Source organism: Durio zibethinus, chromosome 20 (assembly GCF_047325235.1).
Source record: "Durio zibethinus cultivar Kanyao isolate XHJ-2024 chromosome 20, ASM4732523v1, whole genome shotgun sequence".
Taxonomy (NCBI): Eukaryota; Viridiplantae; Streptophyta; class Magnoliopsida; order Malvales; family Malvaceae; genus Durio; species Durio zibethinus.
The window spans coordinates 1,719,928-1,741,719 of record NC_143181.1 but is presented as its reverse complement, the minus strand read 5'-3'; the positions used below and the strand labels follow the sequence as shown (position 1 = coordinate 1,741,719).

The 21,792-nt window shown below is 35.4% G+C and overlaps 4 protein-coding genes across 10 annotated transcripts; 1 reads left to right on the top strand and 3 right to left on the bottom strand.

Moving 5' to 3' along the window:
* Window positions 1–604: 604 nt before the first annotated feature.
* On the bottom strand, window positions 605–4,699 carry LOC111315354 (S-adenosyl-L-methionine-dependent tRNA 4-demethylwyosine synthase-like). The gene is made up of 8 exons (XM_022917011.2): window positions 3,591–4,699; window positions 3,342–3,457; window positions 2,675–2,850; window positions 2,220–2,410; window positions 2,040–2,126; window positions 1,391–1,548; window positions 1,092–1,302; window positions 605–972 (listed from the first exon to the last, which is right to left on the bottom strand). Exons 1-8 carry the CDS (start codon window positions 4,404–4,406, stop codon window positions 832–834), a joined length of 1,896 nt encoding a protein of 631 aa, XP_022772746.2. The 5' UTR covers window positions 4,407–4,699; the 3' UTR covers window positions 605–831.
* An 844-nt stretch (window positions 4,700–5,543) lies between these two features.
* On the bottom strand, window positions 5,544–11,159 carry LOC111315353 (DUF21 domain-containing protein At1g47330-like). Of its 2 annotated transcripts, XM_022917007.2 has the most exons (12): window positions 10,666–11,159; window positions 10,075–10,151; window positions 9,912–9,995; window positions 9,713–9,826; window positions 9,445–9,531; window positions 9,119–9,258; window positions 8,944–9,031; window positions 7,970–8,043; window positions 7,570–7,757; window positions 6,671–6,930; window positions 6,399–6,445; window positions 5,544–6,084 (listed from the first exon to the last, which is right to left on the bottom strand). In XM_022917007.2, exons 1-12 carry the CDS (start codon window positions 10,841–10,843, stop codon window positions 5,826–5,828), a joined length of 1,596 nt encoding a protein of 531 aa, XP_022772742.1. In that variant the 5' UTR covers window positions 10,844–11,159; the 3' UTR covers window positions 5,544–5,825. The 2 variants fall into 2 exon arrangements, with proteins under 2 accessions (XP_022772742.1, XP_022772745.1); XM_022917010.2 differs by lacking the exon at window positions 10,075–10,151 and having other exon boundaries at window positions 10,666–10,807.
* A 5,234-nt stretch (window positions 11,160–16,393) lies between these two features.
* Window positions 16,394–18,052, top strand: LOC111315351 (Leucine carboxyl methyltransferase). The gene is given in 3 exon segments (XM_022917003.2): window positions 16,394–16,925; window positions 17,312–17,930; window positions 17,932–18,052. Coding segments are annotated over 3 exon segments (1,026 nt in total). The 5' UTR covers window positions 16,394–16,543; the 3' UTR covers window positions 17,957–18,052.
* Window positions 16,588–20,853, bottom strand: LOC111315352 (uncharacterized). Of its 6 annotated transcripts, none has more exons than XR_002693281.2 (8): window positions 20,438–20,827; window positions 20,254–20,361; window positions 20,021–20,151; window positions 19,702–19,802; window positions 19,208–19,267; window positions 18,833–19,029; window positions 17,837–17,902; window positions 17,088–17,221 (listed from the first exon to the last, which is right to left on the bottom strand). XR_002693281.2 is itself a non-coding variant. In XM_022917006.2 (6 exons), exons 1-6 carry the CDS (start codon window positions 20,694–20,696, stop codon window positions 18,945–18,947), a joined length of 744 nt encoding a protein of 247 aa, XP_022772741.2. In that variant the 5' UTR covers window positions 20,697–20,827; the 3' UTR covers window positions 18,764–18,944. The 6 variants fall into 6 exon arrangements, 1 of the variants encoding a protein (XP_022772741.2); XR_002693284.2 differs by having other exon boundaries at window positions 18,850–19,029; XR_016330804.1 differs by lacking the exon at window positions 17,088–17,221 and adding an exon at window positions 18,131–18,320 and having other exon boundaries at window positions 17,572–17,902; window positions 20,438–20,853.
* Window positions 20,854–21,792: the final 939 nt, after the last annotated feature.

Genomic DNA, 21,792 nt, shown 5'->3' with positions numbered 1-21,792 from the left:
TATTTTTCTTTGTTTATTTTGTTGTCAACGAGAGCAAGTGCAAGAGCAAAAGCCTGATACGAGAATTGAGATGTTGCTAAGCACTGTTTTGTAAGAGATATGTAGTAAGTAGAATAGTGCAGTGCATGTTGCACAGAGGCCTGTGTTCTCCAACACAAATCTTGCTGTCATCCAGTCACACGTTTGAATGATTTGATTTAACAACTTAAGGGCCACCAGCCAATCTGATTCTTGTAAATCTTTGATAAAATCTTAATTACAGAGGCATATAAAAAAGAAAAAAAACGCATATTTTTTTTATACATTGTGAAAAACCAACAGGCCTTATTCCTACCCTTTATTTTTTTGTTTTTTATTTTTTTATGTCAGAACTTCAGGACATAAGAGAATGTTGGAGTTAATTTAGAAAGAAAAAAACCCGAATTCAACCTCTTACACTTTAATCTGCAATCATCTTTTACATAATTCGTCATTGAAAAGTGACACTTCGCCATGTGATAACAGTGGGAGACAAAAACATGCAAGGAATTCCAACAAATGGGCCATTTCCAAGTAGGGAATGACCCATCTCTCAAAATAAGTTTATACGTTTTGAACTTAAGGCTTAGGGTAATTATTTCGAAAATGATATTTTTTGGATCAAAATTGGTTTCAGAAAATATGAATACAACAAAGCTACAGGCAGAAAACTACCATTCATCAGACCTTTTAACCCCTATGCATACCAACTGAAGCAAAACTGATAAAATACAAAAAAATGATAATCCGATGTTTACTAATAAAAATGGATTTACCGTGTAGTAGCAATACTAATATAAATCTCCAAATAGCTTAGCGATCTGACTTGTGATGTCGCTCCTTCCTGTACCGAGATTGTTCAGGATCAAACCCACCTTCCTCGGCTCCGTAGACAGCCCAGGATGGAGTGAAAGCCATATAATCCTTACTGTCGAAAGGTCTTCCTGAGGCCACCTGCACCATTGACAAGAAACAAAAGGTTTATAACAAATGATAAAATTGATGCTGTTACCCGAATGATGAAATTGATGCTGTTACTGTAACAAAATGATGAAATTGATGCTGTTACTAACCAGGTCATGAAATTTTTCATAATCTATCCATGTATACCATTGGCCATTGACCTTAAACTTCTCTGTTTTTGCCAGGAGGACACAGCAAGAGTGTGCATGTTCACATGCAACCTCGTACTGTCCTTCACTTTTCTGAGCCAATGCCTCCGAGAAAGACTTCACATCAGAATGCCAAGGCACATTCTCCATTGTCAACTTTGATGTGGCAGAACTGTTAAAAAGATCAAGATGACTAAGCAAGATAACGCAGTGTTGCAGATAAAAAACAATACTAATAATAATAAGACCAAAAGACTTACGATCCACAGTACGTTACACCTTTGATTTCAACAAAATCAGGCTTCCCAATACCAAAGAGTTTAGAATAAGCATCTACATCTTCTGTATTCCAACCTTTCACGAGAGTCAAGCGATATACAGTTCGTTGGTGTTTCTCTTTGAGAGCTTTCAAGGAATCCTGAATAGTGGATGTTACCAATAAGAAAACAGGAACTTCAGGCAGCCCAAAGAAAAGCCCTAAAAATTGCCTAGTAATAGGTAAATTTCTACACAGTACAAGCTGCTATGAACATGAAGAAGAAGTTCATTCTTATAAAAGTAAATAACCGTGACATGTTAGGATTTTTAAAATGGCATTTCACAATAATGCAAAAAGAAATCTGTTTTAGATTGGGATTCAAGGTATCTGCCAATATGTTGTCCTTAGCATGGCAAATGCAGCCATATAGCTTCCAGATCAACACTAATTCAAGTTTTTAGAGGAAGTTTCACACTCCTCATGTAGCCTGCTAGATTCTGGATTCAAGGATATTGATGCCTGCCATCTTTCTACTTCATATCATCCCACTTTTCCATCCATCATTTTTTTTGTCTAAGAAATTTTTAATTATACTTCTTTCCTTAACGTTTTAGCTCAATTTTCTTAGATTTCAAGAATGAAATACTTACAATGAATCTTTCCCAAAAGTCCCCAAAGAGTGGCCTATCAATTGCCTTCAAGCTATCCTTTGTTGCAGCATCTACACTCACATACAACTGCATAAGTAAATGAAAATGACTAGGTTAATCAAGAGCAGAAGACCTTTTTGACATCTATGCTTTCTTAACATAAATTCACAGCCAACAAACCTGGGTTACGGGCTTCAGCATTTTAATTTTTTCAGGGAACTGTGCATTGGTAACTAGAAATGTAGAGATTTGCCTTCGGTGCAGCTCATCCACAAGCATATTAATCTCTGGATACATAATTGGTTCACCAACAAGTGATAAGGCACAGTGCCGAGGGGATAGACCTTCCAACAATCGCTCTTGTGTAACACCTGCAACAGTAGAATGATTAAAATTATCCTGTGAATGCAATAAAAAGATCTTTGTTGCAACAGTATGTCTAAGAATCTAAGTTGTAACAAATAACTTTGGGGATATTCTAATCCTGCCAAATATTAATTGTTACCGGATAATCACAACATACATGAGGTGCATTGAATAAATGTTAGTGGAAGAAACTTGGTAGAAGATAATGTTAACTAAAATAAATCCCATAGTCCCAAAAGGATGGTATAGAACAAATATATCACATTTACCAGGAACTCCTTTCATTTGCTTAATCATATTGGTATGAAGGTCTATGGCAGTATTGACAATCTCTAAAGGATCATCCATCTTCCACTGCCAACTCTTTCCTACAGGATTTGTATGATGCCTCCAGCAGAAAACACACTTGTTGGCACAAGCCAAACTAGGGGTAGCCTCCATGCATCTGTTCAATTCAAAGTTTAACTAAAATCAATTGCAGTTTCATAGCTGCAATCACCAACTACAGAAGGGACAACAAACCTAGTAAAACGTAAGTTAAGTAGATTACAAAATGAGGTTTCACCACTATGAACTGCATAAAATGATCAAACTTGCTATAAAGAGGCGCACATGAGAGCAACTAATAGCCAATTACAGACTAACAAGACGAATGTTTCCTAGTCTCAAACCTTCTTTTTAAATGAGGGTGCAAAAGGAAAATACTAACATATTAATCCTCCGGTAAGTATAAAACATGATATTGGGATCCTTATAGTCTAAATCAAGGAGCACGCCATAAAAAAGGTAAGACATTTATGTGAAGAAAATTGTAACTAAACAGAAACCAAGATAATTATGCAAAAAAAGGGGTAAACCATATCAAATTAGGTTCAAAATAGAATTAATTAAATAATCATCGAAGGCTTAATAGGTGCAAAAGAAAGTTGCAATCACCTATGGCTCTCTATTCCATAAAATGAGTGCTTGTAGCAACCTCCTCGTCCTCTAAGTTGCGACTTGGTCCATCTACAGATTTTAACACCACTATGCGAACCAATAATTTTATATCCCTGTAAATACCCACCAGTTAAAGTATGTCTATTTGACCATAAGAAACAATTATATAATAACATTAAGCAATCACCAGTTCACCACAATGAAATGCCTTCATCAACAAAAAAATTCATATCCACTCAAAGTTACCTGCTTCTCCAAGTTGGCTCTCATAACCGGAGTCACCATCTCTCTTTTCCCATCCAATTTCCCATTAGTTTCAGCCACATTAACTGCCTTCTTTCTCGATGGCCCTTTACCTGCAATATCTTCAAGATCAACAATTTCTTCCCCACCACCAGCACCATCATCATCACTACTTTCAAGGCTTTCAACATCACTCTCATAAACAATTACATTCTCATTCTCCACCACCAATCCCCCTTTCAAAACAGTAACTACCTTTTCACTCCACTCTTCAAAGACACTGTCTAATGCACCTCCATCCACGTCACCTTCCCCAACTGCCACCATTTCTGTCGCTCCCAACCCTTTCAACCTCTTTCCCAAATCCCTTGCCAAAGCATTAAACGTTTCTCCGTAAACCCGGCTACCGACTCCAAAGACGGCGAATTTACAATCGGAGAGCAACAAATTCCCAGCGCGAAAATCGGTACTGATTTCGGCGAGCCAATTGACGAAGAATTTTGAGTTTTGAGGAGGTTTTCCATCTTCCCACGTGGAAGCAATGATAAGGATTAAGGATTCCTTAGGGAGGTCCTCGGGCTCGTAGTTTTGTGGATCGACGAGCTCGAAATGGATGTTGTTGGAGGTGAGGAGGTTGAGGAGGCGTTGGGCTAGGGCTTTGGATGTTCCCGTTTGGGTGATGAAGAAGAGCTTGCCTTTTCTATGGTTAGGGTTTAGAGCGAGTTGTTTACGGCGGCGGGATTTGTAGAGGAAGTAAAACGTGGTGGCGGAGAGGAGGGCCAGGAGGGTGAGGCGCGAGGAGAGTGACGATAGGGACATGTTGGGGATTTATTGTTTTCTTTTTTAGTTTTTTGGTTATGGCTTTTAGTGGGTTTTAGCTTTCGGGGAAGTAAGCGAGTCGAGGGTGCTCGTCGTAGCGGTGAAGTGGAGGAAGAAGGCGGCGACGTAGTAAGTTTGTGCAATGAAGAGAGGAGATCGTTGGCTAAAATCTGAATTTAATATTTGGCCTTAATAGACCAAAATATGCATTTAAGATTCTGGGCAAAAAAGATTGTTTTTTCCTCCAATTAGGCTCGTTTTAATCAAATTTCTGGGCCTAACCCTGTTAATAATTAGGGATTGAGAAAAAAAAAAACTGATAAAATTAAATCCTAATTCGAGATCTCTATGTTTGATTTAGATTGATTTTTTTATTTTATTCAGATTAAATTTAAATATTAAATATATAATAAATTTAGATTGAATTTTTGATTGAGAGATAAAATTAAAAAAATTAAATCAAATCAAATTATATATTTTTATTAATTTATATATATTTTAAATTTTTATAAAATAAAATAATAATTTTATATCAAATTATATATAAAAAACAAAAATTAAATTTTGATAAATTAAATCTATAAAATTCGATTCAATTTAAATTAAATTATATTAAAAAATCAATTCAAATTTAAATTAAATTTAAAAATATATAATGTTAAAAATATTTAAAAAAACCAACCCGAACGATTATGACCCTACCAATAATCACCATCCCCTATTAGATCTTGTTTGAGTTTAGAGTTCGTTTTCATCAATGCAGCGCAAGTCAAGCCCTTTAAATTGGATTATTGGTTCGCTAGTGCAGGGCAACAGAAAGTTGGCCTGAATCTATATGGTCTTGGAAAGGCGGCCCATATTAATCATGGCACACATGTTCCAATCGAGAAAATAAATATACCATTAAATCAAGCTTTAACATGTTTGATTCTTTAAGCGATATACCAAAAGATAGATCTTCTTGCAATCAGCTTGCAAAATTGCTTCGGGATATTGTTTGCAAAATTGCATTTCATCTAACGCATGACTTTGACAAATAAAAAAGCAAAAAAAAAAAACTCTTACATTTCTTCTGCATTCAACTTGCCATCTTCATGCAATTCTCTTGTAAAAAGAGTTACCAGTTCCATGCCCAGATTGCTTTGAAATGAAATGTAAATAATAATTTCATGCTGACTTTACACAAAACATTCATGATCAATCTATAATTCTATATCTAATGATGTCTATTTGAGTTCTTATCCATTAAACCAAAAGACAATCCTTTCTCTATATGATTGCATGTCTCCAGCAAACAATCTGCCTAAAACTAAGTAGGGTCCTTCATTGGTTCTCAACAAGTCACTAAACTAAGAGCTCGTACTTTTCTTAGTCTATATTTCATTATCATGCCATACGAAAAAAAAAGAAGCTGAAGTTTCACCTATCTTTTAATGAAGCTTCTCCTGAAGCTTGATGTGTTGCAGCAGGTGACGCTGTATTTGAAGTGCTGCTAGAACCTGAAAGGGCTGGTGTGGGACCAGGGGCTGCCAAGTTAGGGGAGGCGGGGGAATGTTGTGGAAGATGTCCTGCAAGCATTGGTGATGCAGGGGTCTGGATGCCACTGCCTTTTGGAGAAGGTAGCATTGAATTCAAACTCGGAGCATTTTCCTGGGATGCAGTCATATTGATCTTTATCCTGCATTGCCAAGAATTGGTGAAGTCGTTATGTTAACTTTATGATGTTTATGCTACTTAACTAGTCCACTGCTTGCAACTGCATGGGACATAATGTCAGGCGGTGTACAGATTGATCTGTGCCGAACTAAACTCTTTAATCTTTCCAATTTGAAAAAAAAAAAAAATAATAATCTTTTCAAGCTGAAATCCAGAATCATAGTATGGGTCTAGTGAAAGGGACAGAAATCAACTGAATAGCCTGATTCATATGTCATGATATCAAGTTTAACAAGACACAAAACCAAATGAACATGGAGAAATGGTGCAATATACCTGTTGTGGATATTGACGTACTCATCTGTCTCATCTAGTATCTCCTCCTGTCATAAGGAAGCATGGGCAAAATAAATTAACTTGTAATTCCTATAAACCTTTTTAGAATACTGGTTTCCTAGCTATCAGGCCACTACCAGAGGAAAGTAGATCAGCATCATTATCATGGGGGAGGTAAGAAACCCATATGAAGGTCCCAAAGATGGCTGGTCCTGCACTCCACCCAGAATGAATGAATGCGATGCACTGTTTTCCAAGGTTCAGAGATTTACCTGAAGAAGTTCTTCAATAACATCCTCCATGGTGATAACACCAACAACCTCTTCATCTGATGGGAATTCAGGAATAGGAGCATTTTCAATGTCCAATATGCAGTACGAACAACCTCTGTGTCGCTTCTTAAAGGCAGGAGTAGCCGGTGGACTCTTCTTTGTCTGCTGACCTCCATCACTGTTAGTCACAGGTGTCTGAACATCTTGTGAGTTCAATTTAAGCCCTGATTCTTGGGTACTTAAACCAGACTCACGATCATCTGGAAATACATGAAGATTAGTATTTACTTCAAAAGAACCAGATCAGGCAACCTAATAAAGGTATGCTTGACCAACCTTAAAGAATCAATCATGACACTCTTGACTAGTTACTGATGCAATAGTTAACTTAGGCAAAATCAATGAGAACAGATAGGATCTTCTTTTGTATGGCCATTTCAAAGAAAATCTTATGTGGAAAGTACTGTGCACGAAATCAATGGAACAAAAGATCAAAGAAAAAGGTGAAGCCATTTGTACCATATAATGCATTGATATTGATGACTTCCGGTTCAACCATACCACTCAGAAATAAACACATAAATAAACAAAATTTGTTAAACAGACTTGTGAGTCCATCAATAACAGCAAAAATGTTTTAGAATTCAGAAACCAGTGTGCCGAAATGCTATGGAAATATTTAATTCTTTAAGGATCATGAAATCATAATTGATACAGGGTACAGTGTATAAATAACATGTCCCATCAACATTGTAATACTATGAACCTACAACTAAGTTCAAAAGAAAAAAACTTCAGCTTTGTGGATCTAACCAAGATAGGGAGGTTATTGTGGCTATAACAATATACTAAAAGAATTTCTTTAGAGAATTGTTCTGTCATAGCATGTATATACTCACCTTTTCTAGATGTCTCAGGTTCATCCCTTCGATTCTTACAGCTGTCTTTAAACTCAGGTCGTTCACCCTCTTTACATTTCTTCACTGATTCTTTGCTCTCATTCAGATCCTTATACACCACAGCGATGTGGCTGTGACCTTTCTGGAATTCATTAAGGATATCATAAAGTGGTATGTCCTCTGATACCCTGTAGGGTGAATAAGAAGCATAGAAGAATAGATTTTAGCTCCTTCCTTGCAGTAGGGAAAGAAAATAAAAAATTACATTGACTGAATTTTAAAGCTGATTCTGGATATCCCAAAGGGGACATATCCATTGTTAAATCTCATGTCCTCATCTCTGTTCCACCTATTTAGATACCAAAAAATATACTATAACAAAAAAAAGGAGATACTGTACCGTGGGATTGTTCTTATGATCATTTTTCTCAGAGGAACTGGACCATCCGAATCAATTGTTAAAAGATTTTTAACCTACACATTTCAAGCCAGACCAAGAAGAAGAATCCACACATTAAAGATAGGAAAACAGAAAAGAAATTCGAGTAAAGCCATGTGGAAGAGAAAATAACAAAAATACTTTCATTTATATTATAAAGTCTAGAGCATAAAATGGGAGAATGGCTTTGTTGGGGAACTAATAGACAAAAAGGTGCAGACAATTAGAGAAAAGTGCATCCATGCAGGAGCTAGTAGGAATTTGATACAACAGTTCAAGTGACAGAAATCAATATCATACATTATGAACATTACAAACACAATATATTTTCAAAAGTTATACCCAAGATTGGATAAATAAACAATGGGCGAGCTGATAACTGTTTAACCAAAGGTTTCAGGTTGAACTGCTAGCACTATTTTATAGATATAGTAGCAGGCAAGTAAATAACAAAGACGCCTCCAGCATGGTTAACAAGATACTCATAGCTTTCAGCAAAGCTCCAAAGGAGCATCACGGCATTCTCTAACCCCAAAGAATTACAAGTAACATAAATAAGCAATTGTAGCTCAAATTCAAATTACTAATGCATACATCTATTTGGCTTTCCTTAAAGCATGACTACCAACTTCGCTGTCATGACCTTTTAGTTAAAGAAAATCGCATTTGATTATCAATGGCTATTAGTCATGCAACTGCAACTCACTGCCATTGTTCTTACCTTATTCATCATCTTGTCTCTCAAGAAAGTATACAGACTACCCTTGTTAACAACAAAATAGTAATTAAAATAAAGGAAAAAGATTTCCATCGAAACTTTTCATAAATAAAGACAGGACAATGGGAGGTTAGATCACATGACCAAGGAATAAAAATGAACAAATGGCTAATAAATATAAAGTATCCTAGCAAGAAATGCAGCAAAAGGAAATTACCAGAACAAGTCCAATTATATTTGTAGGGTTTCCATAATAAACTGGAACTCTGCTATGACCCTTTGTCATTACTTTATTCAACGTTTCCCTGAATTGGAAAGAGAAAGAGAAAGCTTAGAACATAAAAAGAGGGGTAAATCCTAGGGTTGCAATACACTGGAATCCACAAACCCACAAATCAAGAATTGTATCCAGATCAAGGGAAAATGCATTTGATATTGGCGTCATGGCAACTTTGGCAGTCTTTTCAGTCATTTCAAGTGCCCCAGCAATGATAGTTGTCTCATCATGAGTTAGATCTCCACCTTTCCCAGCCTAAAAAAAGCATATATATATATATATACTGACAGATAAAGAAAAGCTACGGAACGCATAAAACATTTAAACATAAGCCACAAGGTGGATGTTTCTTGTACAAACTAATAGAAAACAGACTTTGAACATAATTGCCACAATGTCCTAAACTTCAAAATTCAAATCCTACTAAGTTAAATTCAATACCTCATTGCCATGAAAATCCACAAAAGTCTTTAGCTCCGCTCTCCGTAGGAGGACAGCATGTCCCTTACCCAACATCCAGTCCAAAACCTAGGAAGGACATGGCATTTATTAAGAAAATATGAAACATAAAACACAGTTTCAGGAAAATAATACAAGAAAATCTAGTTTCCAAATTCAACTATGTCTAATAACAACTAGTAGAAAGCACAAGATGCAGCAAATACCAATATTCACAACAACATAACAGAAGATTCAAATATGACTACACCTTGCTAATTGGATAAGAAATTGGAAAGAAAAGCAAAAGAAGAACACGGACAAAAGGTGCCATTGCTGCTCCAACTTTCAAGCCATAACGAGTACAAACAGCTTGAGGCAATATCTGCAGTCAGACATACAAGCATATATTAACAACAATACTGCAACTTCCTTGAAATGATGGTGAGTTCAATCTGTTAACAACCAACCTCTCCAAACATGAGGATAAGAGTCACTGATATCAGAATTGCAGCCCATGGAAGCACAAGCTTGTCCAAAAAAATGGGAAGAGCCTACACGGAAGGAAAGAAGTTAAGGGAACAAGCAACAAAATCTAAAAGAGAAAATGATAACAATGTTCAGTGCAGTAACCTCCATTGCCAAGGAGTTTCCAATCAATAGAGTACATAGCAGAAGATGCTGATTTTTTACCACAGGAAATATTTTTGCTGCAAAAAAGAAAAGAAAACAAAACTTTAAATGAAATTCTCACCTATATGTTCATAAGATCAACTCACATGCTAACTCAAACCTCACGAGTTGACTCAGGACCCAATTCTCCATGGAACCGATGTCACTTCTTTTTGGTACTTAAATGATTGTAATTTTTGCATTTTGCTTCCAGAATCCAGAATAGTCAAAAGCAAATGAAAAAAAGCAAACAGCAAAAATAACAACCAAAACCGAGCCTTTAAGAAACTCTGAACCCCCCCATTTTTTCTTAACTCACTAAACATAAACCATATATGATCAAGCCCCCTTACACCGATAGCTTACTAGAACAACCAAAGCATCCCTATTTAAAGCGCCGACAAACTATAAAATACAACAGTGATAAACCCCGCAATCGCTAGTTATTTCGGAAACCAATTGGGTTAACAAAATTAAAAGGACAAACTTCAAAAAACAATAAAATCCCAATAAAAAACTCATCTAAAAGAGAAAGTAAAGAGAGATGGTTACCGGCATGGATACGATCTTGAGGACGACCAGACTTGATGAGGACTTCAAGGTCGACGAGCCCCAGAGACATGAGACCCAGTGTTAACCCAGCCATCAGCCCAGCAAAACACACCAAACCCACTATTATCAGCAGATACACTAAGAATTCAGCCCCACAACAGGGCACGTCTGAAGCCATTTTCTTTTTCTCTCTTTTTCTTTTGCTGTGCTTGGTGTTGTTGTCTTTAATTCTTCTTTGAAGCGGCAAATAGGATTCTTGGTGACCTGCCGAGGAAATTGTCTGTTGCTTTGCCTTCTCAAGTTTTTGGGTTCCAGGAACTTTGATCGGATAGAGCAAAAGTCGAAACTTGAGTTCAAGAAATGGACCGATTGCTCACGTGTAAGGTCAGGTTACTGCTTTGGGTTTACTTGAAAAAGGTTGTGGAAATGGCATTCATACGCTGACCAGCATTTTCGTACAGCCTACAGCCCAGCGTATGTCCACTTGATTACGCATCTCTGCATATTTCGATTTGCTTACGTTTTAACCAAGCTGTCTTTCCTGACTAACCTTTTATTTTATAAAAAAATGGCTAAACTTCTCTTATTTTATGACTATTTTAAATTAAATTCTAATATCATAGTTAAGAGGTTGAGGTGTTAAATCAGGCTTAACAGTTTTAACGGGGTTTGAAGTTTGATGCTAAAGCATCTCCCGGAGATTCCTTGGCCAGAGCAACTGTTTGAAGAGGCATGGAGGAATATATCTCACATTGTGGGGGTGCATCTAACATTGTCCAATTTTGTGTACAGTTAAAGTGGACCCAACAAGCTTTGGACTCTTGCCGGCGTATGAGTTAAACGCAACCGAACTCTTGATCGTGAGCGAAAAGATATTATGGTGTCATTGCGGATAAGGTTTGCGAGTCACCCTGGGCCTTAGCCTTCTGGTTCCCAAGAATCCCAACAATATGCAGTAAAATTTCGTGGCTGTGTCCGAGTGTGGGAAGATGAAGAAAATTACGATCTACGCTCAGCTGATTAAAGCCTGCTGACTGGTCCAACGAGTTCTCTTCCAATTTAATTTTTCACTGACCAAACACTGACATATGATCTGCTACTGGCCCAGCGGTGGATCTGCAGTAGGCCATGAGCCCACTGCCCATAACTATGACTACAATGCGGGAAGAATTTTCCGAGCCTGGATCAAACTAAACACTACATAAAATGGATTAGAGTGACAATTTTTTTACAATAAATTCTGAATATTGCAGTTCAAGTATTGTTTCACCGCTTCTACAGTCTACGTCTCATTGGAATCATGCTTGGTCAGAAACGGACTTAAACTGGGGGTTCATTGAAATCCTAAAATCCTTTTTAAATATATTATGATATTAGACAAAAATCTTAATATTTTTACATTTTGCCCCCACTAAATTAAAAAAAATAAAGGGGGGAGGGATTTTAAAATATTATAAAGTATAAATATACTTTAATAAAAAAAATGGACTCATTTCAAAATAAAGTATTTTATGTAAATATTAATAAATTTTTATTTATAAATAATTTTTTCATATAAATATTAATAAATTTTGATTTGTAAATAATTATTTCATATAAGCTTTACTCTTGCTAAATTAAATCACAACCTAATATTATTTTTTTTGCCCCCTTCTCTGTCTATTCTCCTTTTTTTTTCCATTTGTAGACTTCATTTTTTTTATTTATGTGAAATATCATTATATTATTATAAAAATGTCAAAGTCAAGTATAAAATAATAAAATATTTGTATAAAGGAAAAATAAGCATAAATTAAAGTTAAACTAATTTTGTATAGTAAAATATAAATAACGGGTAAAATGAAATTATGACAAAATATAAATAATAGATAAAATGAAATTATGACAAAAACACTTATGATATAAAAAATTATTTTTAACATATTAATGAACTTTCTTTTTTTGTTTTTTTTTTTATATTGATAATGTGATAAGGTGTTTTTTTAATATTAGTTAAAATTTTAATAATATATATTTGATGTAAGATAATATTGTAGAGATATAACCTTGCAAACTTATAGAAATGTAATCCAATAAAATCTAAAATTTAGAAAAAAAAACTAAAATTTAAAATTATTAAAAAAGTTAAAATATGTATAAAAGTAGCATGTTGTTGGTCCTATTTTGTATTTTCATATCTTGTCTTATATCTTATAAACTATAGAAAAATTAAATTAGTATTTGATTAAAGTTAATCAAAGACAAATATCATTAATAAGAGAAAGTGAATTTTAAAAGAAATATCCTAAATTAAATAAAGTTATATATATTTTAATATTGATAATGAAAAAAAAAATCCTACATTTGCTACCTATGAAAACTATTTAAATCAATTATGCAGTACTATTTTTATTTAGAAAATGACAATATTATATATTTGTATTTATTTGATATTTAAAATTTTGATGTGTTTAATATTATAAGTTTTTGTTATATTTGTGTTAATTTTTATTTAAACTTTATATATTTGATATTATAAGAAATATCTCAAATTCTTTTATTAAAAATCTATTTTACATCTAGAAAACATTTCCTCTATATTAAATAAAAAATTTTAAGTAAATATATTAAATAATAAATTTGCCCCCACTAAGGAAAAATCCTGGATCCATCCCTGTGCTTGATTAAAGAGTTTAATCTAAATTTTCTCTCCTTAAACTTTTCCTTGGTTTCCAGTTTTTGGAGCAAACAAAGGTTGGTGTGCGATCAAACCCGAACCGCCTTTTGCCTGGTATTTTCTGAATCAAGCAACGACAGCCTTTTGTCAAAGGCAGGCTTTGGGCCTGCCATGAATACCTAATGTGGAGCAACGGACAAGACCTTGTGTGTGGAATGGTAATCTTGGAGTAATAGGCGAGCAGCATGAGTCCTAGAGTCCGATGGACTTGCGGTCATTCCGGAGCTTGAGAGCTTGGTGGGGATGCTCTCGGATGAGCACATGCGGATATCTTCGAGTGAGTTGGTGGAGCAACGAGTTCTATATTACTATCATCGGGATCAAGAAAAAGAACGTTGTCCCTTGACTTTGCTTAAGTTGGTTTTAGATGGATTTGGAAAGAAAAATATCTCCATTTCAGACATTTCAACAATTCTTGGTTTCCACCGCCTTTCTGGCTAGTAGGCAGGTGAAGGCTTTTTAGCCTGTGTGAGTTACTCCTAGTCATATGAAGTGTATACGTGGATGGGCATCGGTGAATCACGAGTATGGCGTGGCATTTTCTCGGGATATGATAAATTTAGGGATGGTCAGAGCTGGCGAGCCTCGTGTCATGCTAATGCATTAAGCTATGGGGTTAGATAGTAGCATTTGCTATATCCTTCAGTTTATCTCTCAGAATGGGGTAATGAGTAATCAAAGATCATGAGGTCGTGCTTGAGTAAGAGAAATTTAACAAGTCTAAGGGATGAACAAACTAACAGCAGACAGATTGTTAGACCTTTGTGGCAACTCAATAGCATGATTGGGAGTATAAAATAGCTTAGGCAACACACTCGAATACTTGATGAGATGTGAGCATAACATTAATTGTCTATTATATGCACGATATCATGGTCAGGTCTTGGTGTGCCTTGATTTTACCATGACTACCTCGATGCGAGCAGCAGACGAGATCTGGTCAATGGGATGGTGATCCATGAGCAAGTGTATCATGCTTGCAGCAGGCCATTGTGTGGGCACCCTGAAGCTTGTTAGTTCGGTCGGGTGCTTTTAGGTAAAACCTTGTGCAGGCACTATCAAGTGGGTTGATAAAGCAATGAGTGGAACTCGAGCATTATTGGGATCAAGAGGAAAATTACTGGACCTTTAGTTGGTTGGAGAGAAAAGTATCACCATTTCAGACATTGTTATGATTCTTGGTAGTATAGTTGTTAAAGCTCCTTTGCTTTTTATAGGGAGCGTTTGGTATCAACTTTTCACTACCCCTTTGGTTAGTATACAGTGGGAGTTTACTGGTTTAAAATGAGCTACTTCTAAACACATGTGATGTCTAAGTTGGCAAGCATGGTCAAGTCATGAGTGTGATACAATGTTTTTTCAGAATATGGTAAACCTAAGGATAATGGAGTCGACGAGTTTCGTATCGTGCCTTTACGTTAAATCGTAAGATTAGATGGTAGTATTTGCTAGGTCCTTTGGTTTTCTCTCATCGAGTCGGATCATGAGCAACCAAGGTTCATACATGGGTGTTTGTGTAGGAGAGGCATCAATGAGCCCGAAGGATAAGCGAGCTAGTAAATAAGCACCTTGCTAGACCTTTGAGACTACTTGGTAGCATGTATGAGGTGTGTTGCAATTGGGGCAACACACTCGAGTAACTTGATGAAATATGGGTATAATGTTGGGTGTCCATCACGGTGTGAGTGGCCTAAAGTGAGACAAAGGGACGAGGCCCTAAGATGTAAGCTTCATGGTTAATAAAAGAAGCTTAGTGTGGCTCCAGGCTAGCTTTTGACCAACAGTATTGCGCCTTACGATTCTAGACACGAGGGCTTCGAATGATGCGTGCAGGTACAGTGTTGGGTTCTCAAAATGCTAGATTGAGATAGTATAATGAGAATCAAGCTTGCATGCCCCATATGAATCCCTAATGGGTTTATGCTTAGGACCTTAGTGCCTACAAACACTGGATTGGTGCTCGAGGCCACTTAGAGACTTGCAGGTTGATGATGTAATAGTAGTTGGGTTTCGTCAATGAGTTTAAAAATGTTACGAGTAACCCTATGAGCCAAGACATATAAAGTTATCATATAGGAAATCTTCGAATCATAATAAGTTATTCAAAAAAAAAAAAAAAAAAAACTCGCGAAAGATTGATTTTAATTATAAATAATTTCAGAGTTACACGATTGTGTAATTTAATATAAAAAACGTGTAATTCGTAAGACACGGATAATATAATGTAAAATTAAGGGGCAAGACCCCAAAGTATGATATGCGTGGATGATGCTTTGAGCCTAGTGTGGCTCTTGACTAGTTGCAAGTCAGCATTCGAGTTATACCTCAGTGTTTCAAGCACAAGAGCCACGGAGTTTCTGTGCAAATATGGTGTTGATTAATGCTGGGAGTTGGATGTCACCCCTTGTTGTGTTTTGAAATATTGCAAGCAATTTTGTGAGTCAAGTCAAGTTAGGCTTCATTTGGATAGCCAGTATTATTGAAAACAGTAATAAAATTTACTATAATTGTGATTAAAAAAAATTATTATAATTATAATTTAAAAAATAATAAAAAATTTATATTGATTTAACCTCATTGATATTAATATTTGGATCCAAAGTATGGTGAAATTCAAATGGGGACTTAAACTTTAATGCAAGACGCTAATGCGAATATAGGTTGTTAACTCGTAAAACGTAACAACGAGACTTCGATATAAGGAAAGAGCAATACGTGACACTTTTCGTGTCAAGCCACGGGTGGGATGCTATCACGATTGCTATATGTGACCTGAGGACAAGCGAATACCTGCAACGATACTAGGCTTCTTAATTGCTATTCTACTTGGGAGCCACCTCACATCTAATATCTAGTCCTCTCAAGGTGGGACGGTGGGAGCCATTCATTGTTGCCTTTCTTACCAAAAGGACAGACAAGAAAAGCAAAAGTCAGGTAAAAGAAATGGTTAGCACTCGTGGACTACTTGGTTACCTTCATTTTCATCAAGGCAGGGAAGCCGGATATGAATAAGATTGAGCAGTTTTCCTAAACGTTAGTTTTGTGTGGCTCTCTTTTCTTATCCCCTGCGCACACTTATTGGTCCTCCCATGAACGCTTTGTATTATATATTGCATGCATTATCTCCTTCGCTCCTATTAGTAGTCTTTAAATTTCGATGTTATGGACCATTCGAAACAAGAAAATGCCTCGCCAGAAGACCATGATCTGGAGTTAAAGCTTCCGCACTTAGTATTTACGAAAACAGTTCGCGAACTCTATTCAAAGGTTGTGAATGAGTGGGATTCCCTCAAAAAGTCTGCATGCCAAACGGCAGCTGGAAGAGCCCTGTGGAAGCATGTGATTCATGACCCTCTTGCAGATGTACTTGCAGGAGAAACATACCTAAGAAACCTTCACGAGAAGATTAAGAAAGATCGCCACAACAATGCTCGAGAAATTTCGGGAGTGATTCTGGCTGTTCGAACCCTTTGGTTTGATTCAAAAATTGAAGCTGCTCTTGATTCCTTTGGTGGTGCAGCTCAAGTTGTTCTCCTTGGCGCAGGTTAGTATTCACTCTACCCCGTGTTTAATGCACTATACTTACAGCATTCATATTAGAAGCAATGAAGCTCTGTACAACCTCGCTTTCTGCAAGGCACTGATCCCTTTATATCCTGCCGTCACATTGATAGTTACTGAACTAGATTGCTCAACCATCATGATTCACGCGTAACAATTTATCAAATGCTAGCCAATAAGCAGATTCATTTATACTGTAAAAAATTGCAATTACATGCCTCAGTGTAAGCTTGCATCCAGAAAGGCTTTCCTCCCAAGTAAAGCACAAGCTCTCCATTCCTGAACAGAGAAATTAAAAGAGTGGAACACATTATTTTCAAAAACATTGGAAATATTTTAAAATAAAAAATGCATGATCTTCATTTGCAGGAATGGACGCAAGGGCATATCGTTTAAACTGCTTGAAGGAAAGTGATGTCTTTGAAGTAGACTTTCCTGAAGTCCTGCATGTAAAAGCTGCCCTTCTTCAGGCAGCTCTGGAGTCCACAGAACATCTTAGGTTGATGGCAAAATCCTTAACGAGAGTAGCAGCTGACATTAGAGAGAATGACTGGCTTGAAAAGCTTCAGATATCTGGGTTTGTGCCAGAAAAAAATACAGTATGGGTTCTAGAAGGTATCATCTACTACCTCTCAAATTCTCAAGCCATGCAAGTACTGAAGATCGTAGCTGACAAGTGTACCCTCACCCATACAGTTCTCTTAGCAGACTTCATGAATAAAGCATCAACAACACTCTCCAGTTCTATCTTCCACTTCTATAGTGATTGGCCTGATAATCTTCTGCCATCTCTTGGATTTGCTAATGTTAAGCTTTCACAAATCGGTGACCCAGATGCTCATTTCGGGCTCATGCATGATCCATTGAATTTGTTCAATAAGCTTCGCAACTTACCAAGGTCAATAGAAATCAACCCGGACGATGGAACACCATGCCGTCGCTTATATTTGGTGCAGGCTTCTGGTTCACCGAATCAAACAATTTCCTTAAGCAGCATCCCAATGTAGTATATAGAGATCATATGCGCAAACATACTAGTAGCTATAATGTAGATGCAGGAATCATTATTTTTAGTGTTGCTCATGGAATATAAAATTCAATTAAACACAAGCAGCAACATGACTTTCAAGCAGTATAATGATTCTTTAAATTTTATAAGCATATAATATCACATAGTAGTTGACCAACCATTTCTCTTTGCAGGAATAGTTGAGGATAAGCATCCTTTGTAGTTTGTCTAAGAGAAAAACTCATATTTTGATTGATCATAAACAATTTTTGTTTATTGTTGAGTCTGTAACGATAAACTGTATGCATGTTTTCCTTCCCTTCTTTTTGTTTCAAACTTTGACCTGGTATAGCCCCTGAAAAGCAAATACTAAAAGGAATCATAGTACACTCACTTCCTACCAGTTAAAATGGTAGACATATATGTTCAGCCTAAATCTACAGATGGAGAATTTTCTCCAGTGACAAGTACTCCTTGCCAACTATCTGGTATCTACTGGAAATCTTTTTTGATGCATAAAGCAAATGAAATAAGAACTAAGATCTCAGAACTCACAAGCTTCCATTATAACTGGTAATTCAGCAGGTTAAAACCTGGATGTTATTCATTGTGTTAGATGTGTGATCTTAATTATGTAGCCTAAGTGGTTTAGTCGAAGGGTACAGATGGTAAAAGTTAGCATTCATCCAGAACTTTGATGCAAAAGTATATAAACATTTTCTCGATCTAAGGCCGAGGTAAATGACATGAATTTGGAGAATGTGCTCATATGATGTAATCTAGCAAAGAATGGTCAATAAATGCTGGAACGATGAAACAAAACACATCATAAACGGGAAATAGAACAAAATTTACAACAAAAATGAAGTCAAATAACATACTTCAGAATTTTTACAACCTTCCATGCTCCAGGTCCAGAGGACTAAAGCCTCCACAAAATCTCCAACCATCACATAACACCATAAAATCAATTAGAAAAGGAAGCCAGCATGGTCATACTTTGAGGCAATCCTTAACCCCCTGCTCAAATTTGTCAAGGGAGGTTATGGTATGCAGGAGTGCATCTGCAACCCTTTGCCTGTGGAAAAATAAATAAATAACTTAAATGCCAACAAAAAAAAAAGTAATCAGCAACCCTTATCTGGTAATAATAAAAGTTATGACTGAAAGAAGAAAAGCATCAATGCATGTTACTAGAAACGAACTCCATCTGCATTAATTACGTTGGGTTTGAACTTTGAACTGTAAAAGCATACCTACTGGAAGCAACTTGAATATCAGTTTCATTTGCCAAACTATTAAGTGAGGTAAACAAGCTGCCAAGAAAAAAAATAACAATAAGCATTAACAAAATATGCAGGTAAACAAATTATAATGACACTATAATGAATCAACAATTGACAGTAAAACACATGAGTGCATTATTCCGAAACTACCAGCCATTGGATCTCGGGGAAACACAAGGAAAATGAGGAAAATCGCTTTAAAATTATCTGGATATCAATGTTTCTTCCAACAAACATCTAAAAAAACTCTTCCAAGAGAAAAAAGATGCAACAATGTATGTGGAGAAAGAAACATCATGAAAATTTCCTTCTATATTTATAGCAAATTAGAAACCAGAATTGATAAATCAAAATCACCAAATGATGTTTTACATTTTTAGATTTCAAGCAATCAAGGTAAGTATACCATGATTACAAAAAGATTAATAGGAGCATAAGGCTTATCTGTTCAAAAGAGCAGATACCTTATAAGATCATCTAGCATAGCTTCAGCTTCCAGCTTAACAGGATTCTTATCCTCAAGCAAGGAAGAAGCATTCTTCACAATCAACCGGAATGTGCAAACCTGTGAATTATAGAAATTCGAACTACAAAATTATAACCTAAAATTAGGTCAAATATTGGGCATTCATTTCATCATGTTTGATTTTGTTTTGAGTTCAAATTTAGTGAATAAAACGAAGACAGTAACTATTAAACAAATTTTCACTTAGAATCAATGGAAAGTGCGAAAGAAATTTAGATTCTAATCTTAATTTAGTTCTAATAAGGACTAGAACAAACCTCGACTCCGGTATTGGCTTGAAATGCAACAAAGGAATTCCTCTCTTGTACAACGCAATCCCTAGCGGCAGATTTCAAGAGCTTTTGAACTTCCTCTAAATCCTTATTTGAATTAGTTGATTCCTCATCCACTTTTCAAAAGTATCAAAACAACCGAAATTAATCAAAGAAACAAAAGAAACAGATTCGCATAATTGCAGAAGAAAATGGAAGAGAATACAAATAGAACGTACTGAGCAAAAGATAAGCAGAGCGAAGGCTTCGCCGAGAAGCATCAATTGGGGCCAAGAGGAATTTCGAGGACTTCCTTTTTTGCTCTTTAAGCCAATCCTTTGGTCCTGCTGCGCATATCAACAAACAGCGGTTAATAAAAGAAATGAAAAAGAGGGAGTCAGAGAGAGAAAGAGAGTTACGCACAAATTCCAATGGAGAATGCAGAAGCATGAGAGGGTTGGAATAGGGAAGGAAAGAGAGAGATTAGGGACAGAAACGCGGCGTCTCTGCGAGAGATTTGGATTTGATTCTGAAGGTGGCGTTGTCCTTTCCGTCGATTCTCTTGATTGGGGTTAACGGAGAGGTTTTGATTTGAAATGGGCTGCTGGGGAGGGAAGGGTGATAAGCCCGTGACGGTGGAGACGGGGGAGCTAGAGATAAGGCGGAGTGTGGGTGGCGGCATGGCTGAATGTAGTAAGCACGAGCAGCGACCAAGCCCAGGGAAATGTAAACGATCATTTTTAACGGCCAATTTGTAATTTAACTATTGCCTATAAAGACTTAAAGGCCCTCCGTTCTTGCTTTCCCCTTCACCTGTCTAGATGCCCTCTGGTTCAGCTGCATTTCAAGATTTAATAGTACTACAATATAAATATAATATAAAATTATTATAATTTAAAATTTTAATAATTATTATATATAAATTTAATAAAATAAAAAAATATATTTTATATTTTTATATCCATATAATATATAATTTTTATATAAAATATAATATAAATACATAAATTTTAATATTTTATAAATATAAATATATAAATTATTATATCTAAATTAAGCTTAGTTAAGGTTCACTCTTTCTCTATTTTATATTTATTAATGGCCTTCCCGTCATGAAGAGCATTTGTTATCGTAAAGAATTTTTTATAAAAGTTACGGCCTACGTATTTGGGGATATATGTAGTATTTTGTATTTTGTTAAATTGTAAAGTTGAATGAGATTTTGATTCAATTTATTTATATAATTATTAAAATTTAATAAATTTAAAGTTTAAATTTTAATATTTAAAATTTTTTAATTTTTATGTTCTAATCTCATGAAAAATTACATAATTATCTAAGATTAGTTGAAGCTTTAAATTTTAATTTTATTGCTTACTTTTAGTTGGTTTGTGTTTTGACTAGTTAAAAAAATATTATGTCATGGACACAATGTTAATAAATAAAATATTGTTTTATTAAGATTTAAGAAAAGAATTGAATGAAATATACATTTTAACTTTTAATCTATTTCTAATATCTCAATATTTATTTATTTAATTTATCTTATTAAAATATTATACGTTTAAATAATCTAAAATTAGTAATTTTTTAAAGTTTTATTTAAAAAGTTAATATTTGATATAAAAAAAAATGGTGATGTTTTCGTTTAGAATCATACAACTTTGAAGTTTACAAAATCAAAAATTTAAAAAAAAACTTATAATTTAGTTTTGTAAAAAAAAATTTTTTTTGGATTTTAGTTTGCTTTCAAAATACAAAGAGTAATAACTAACAAT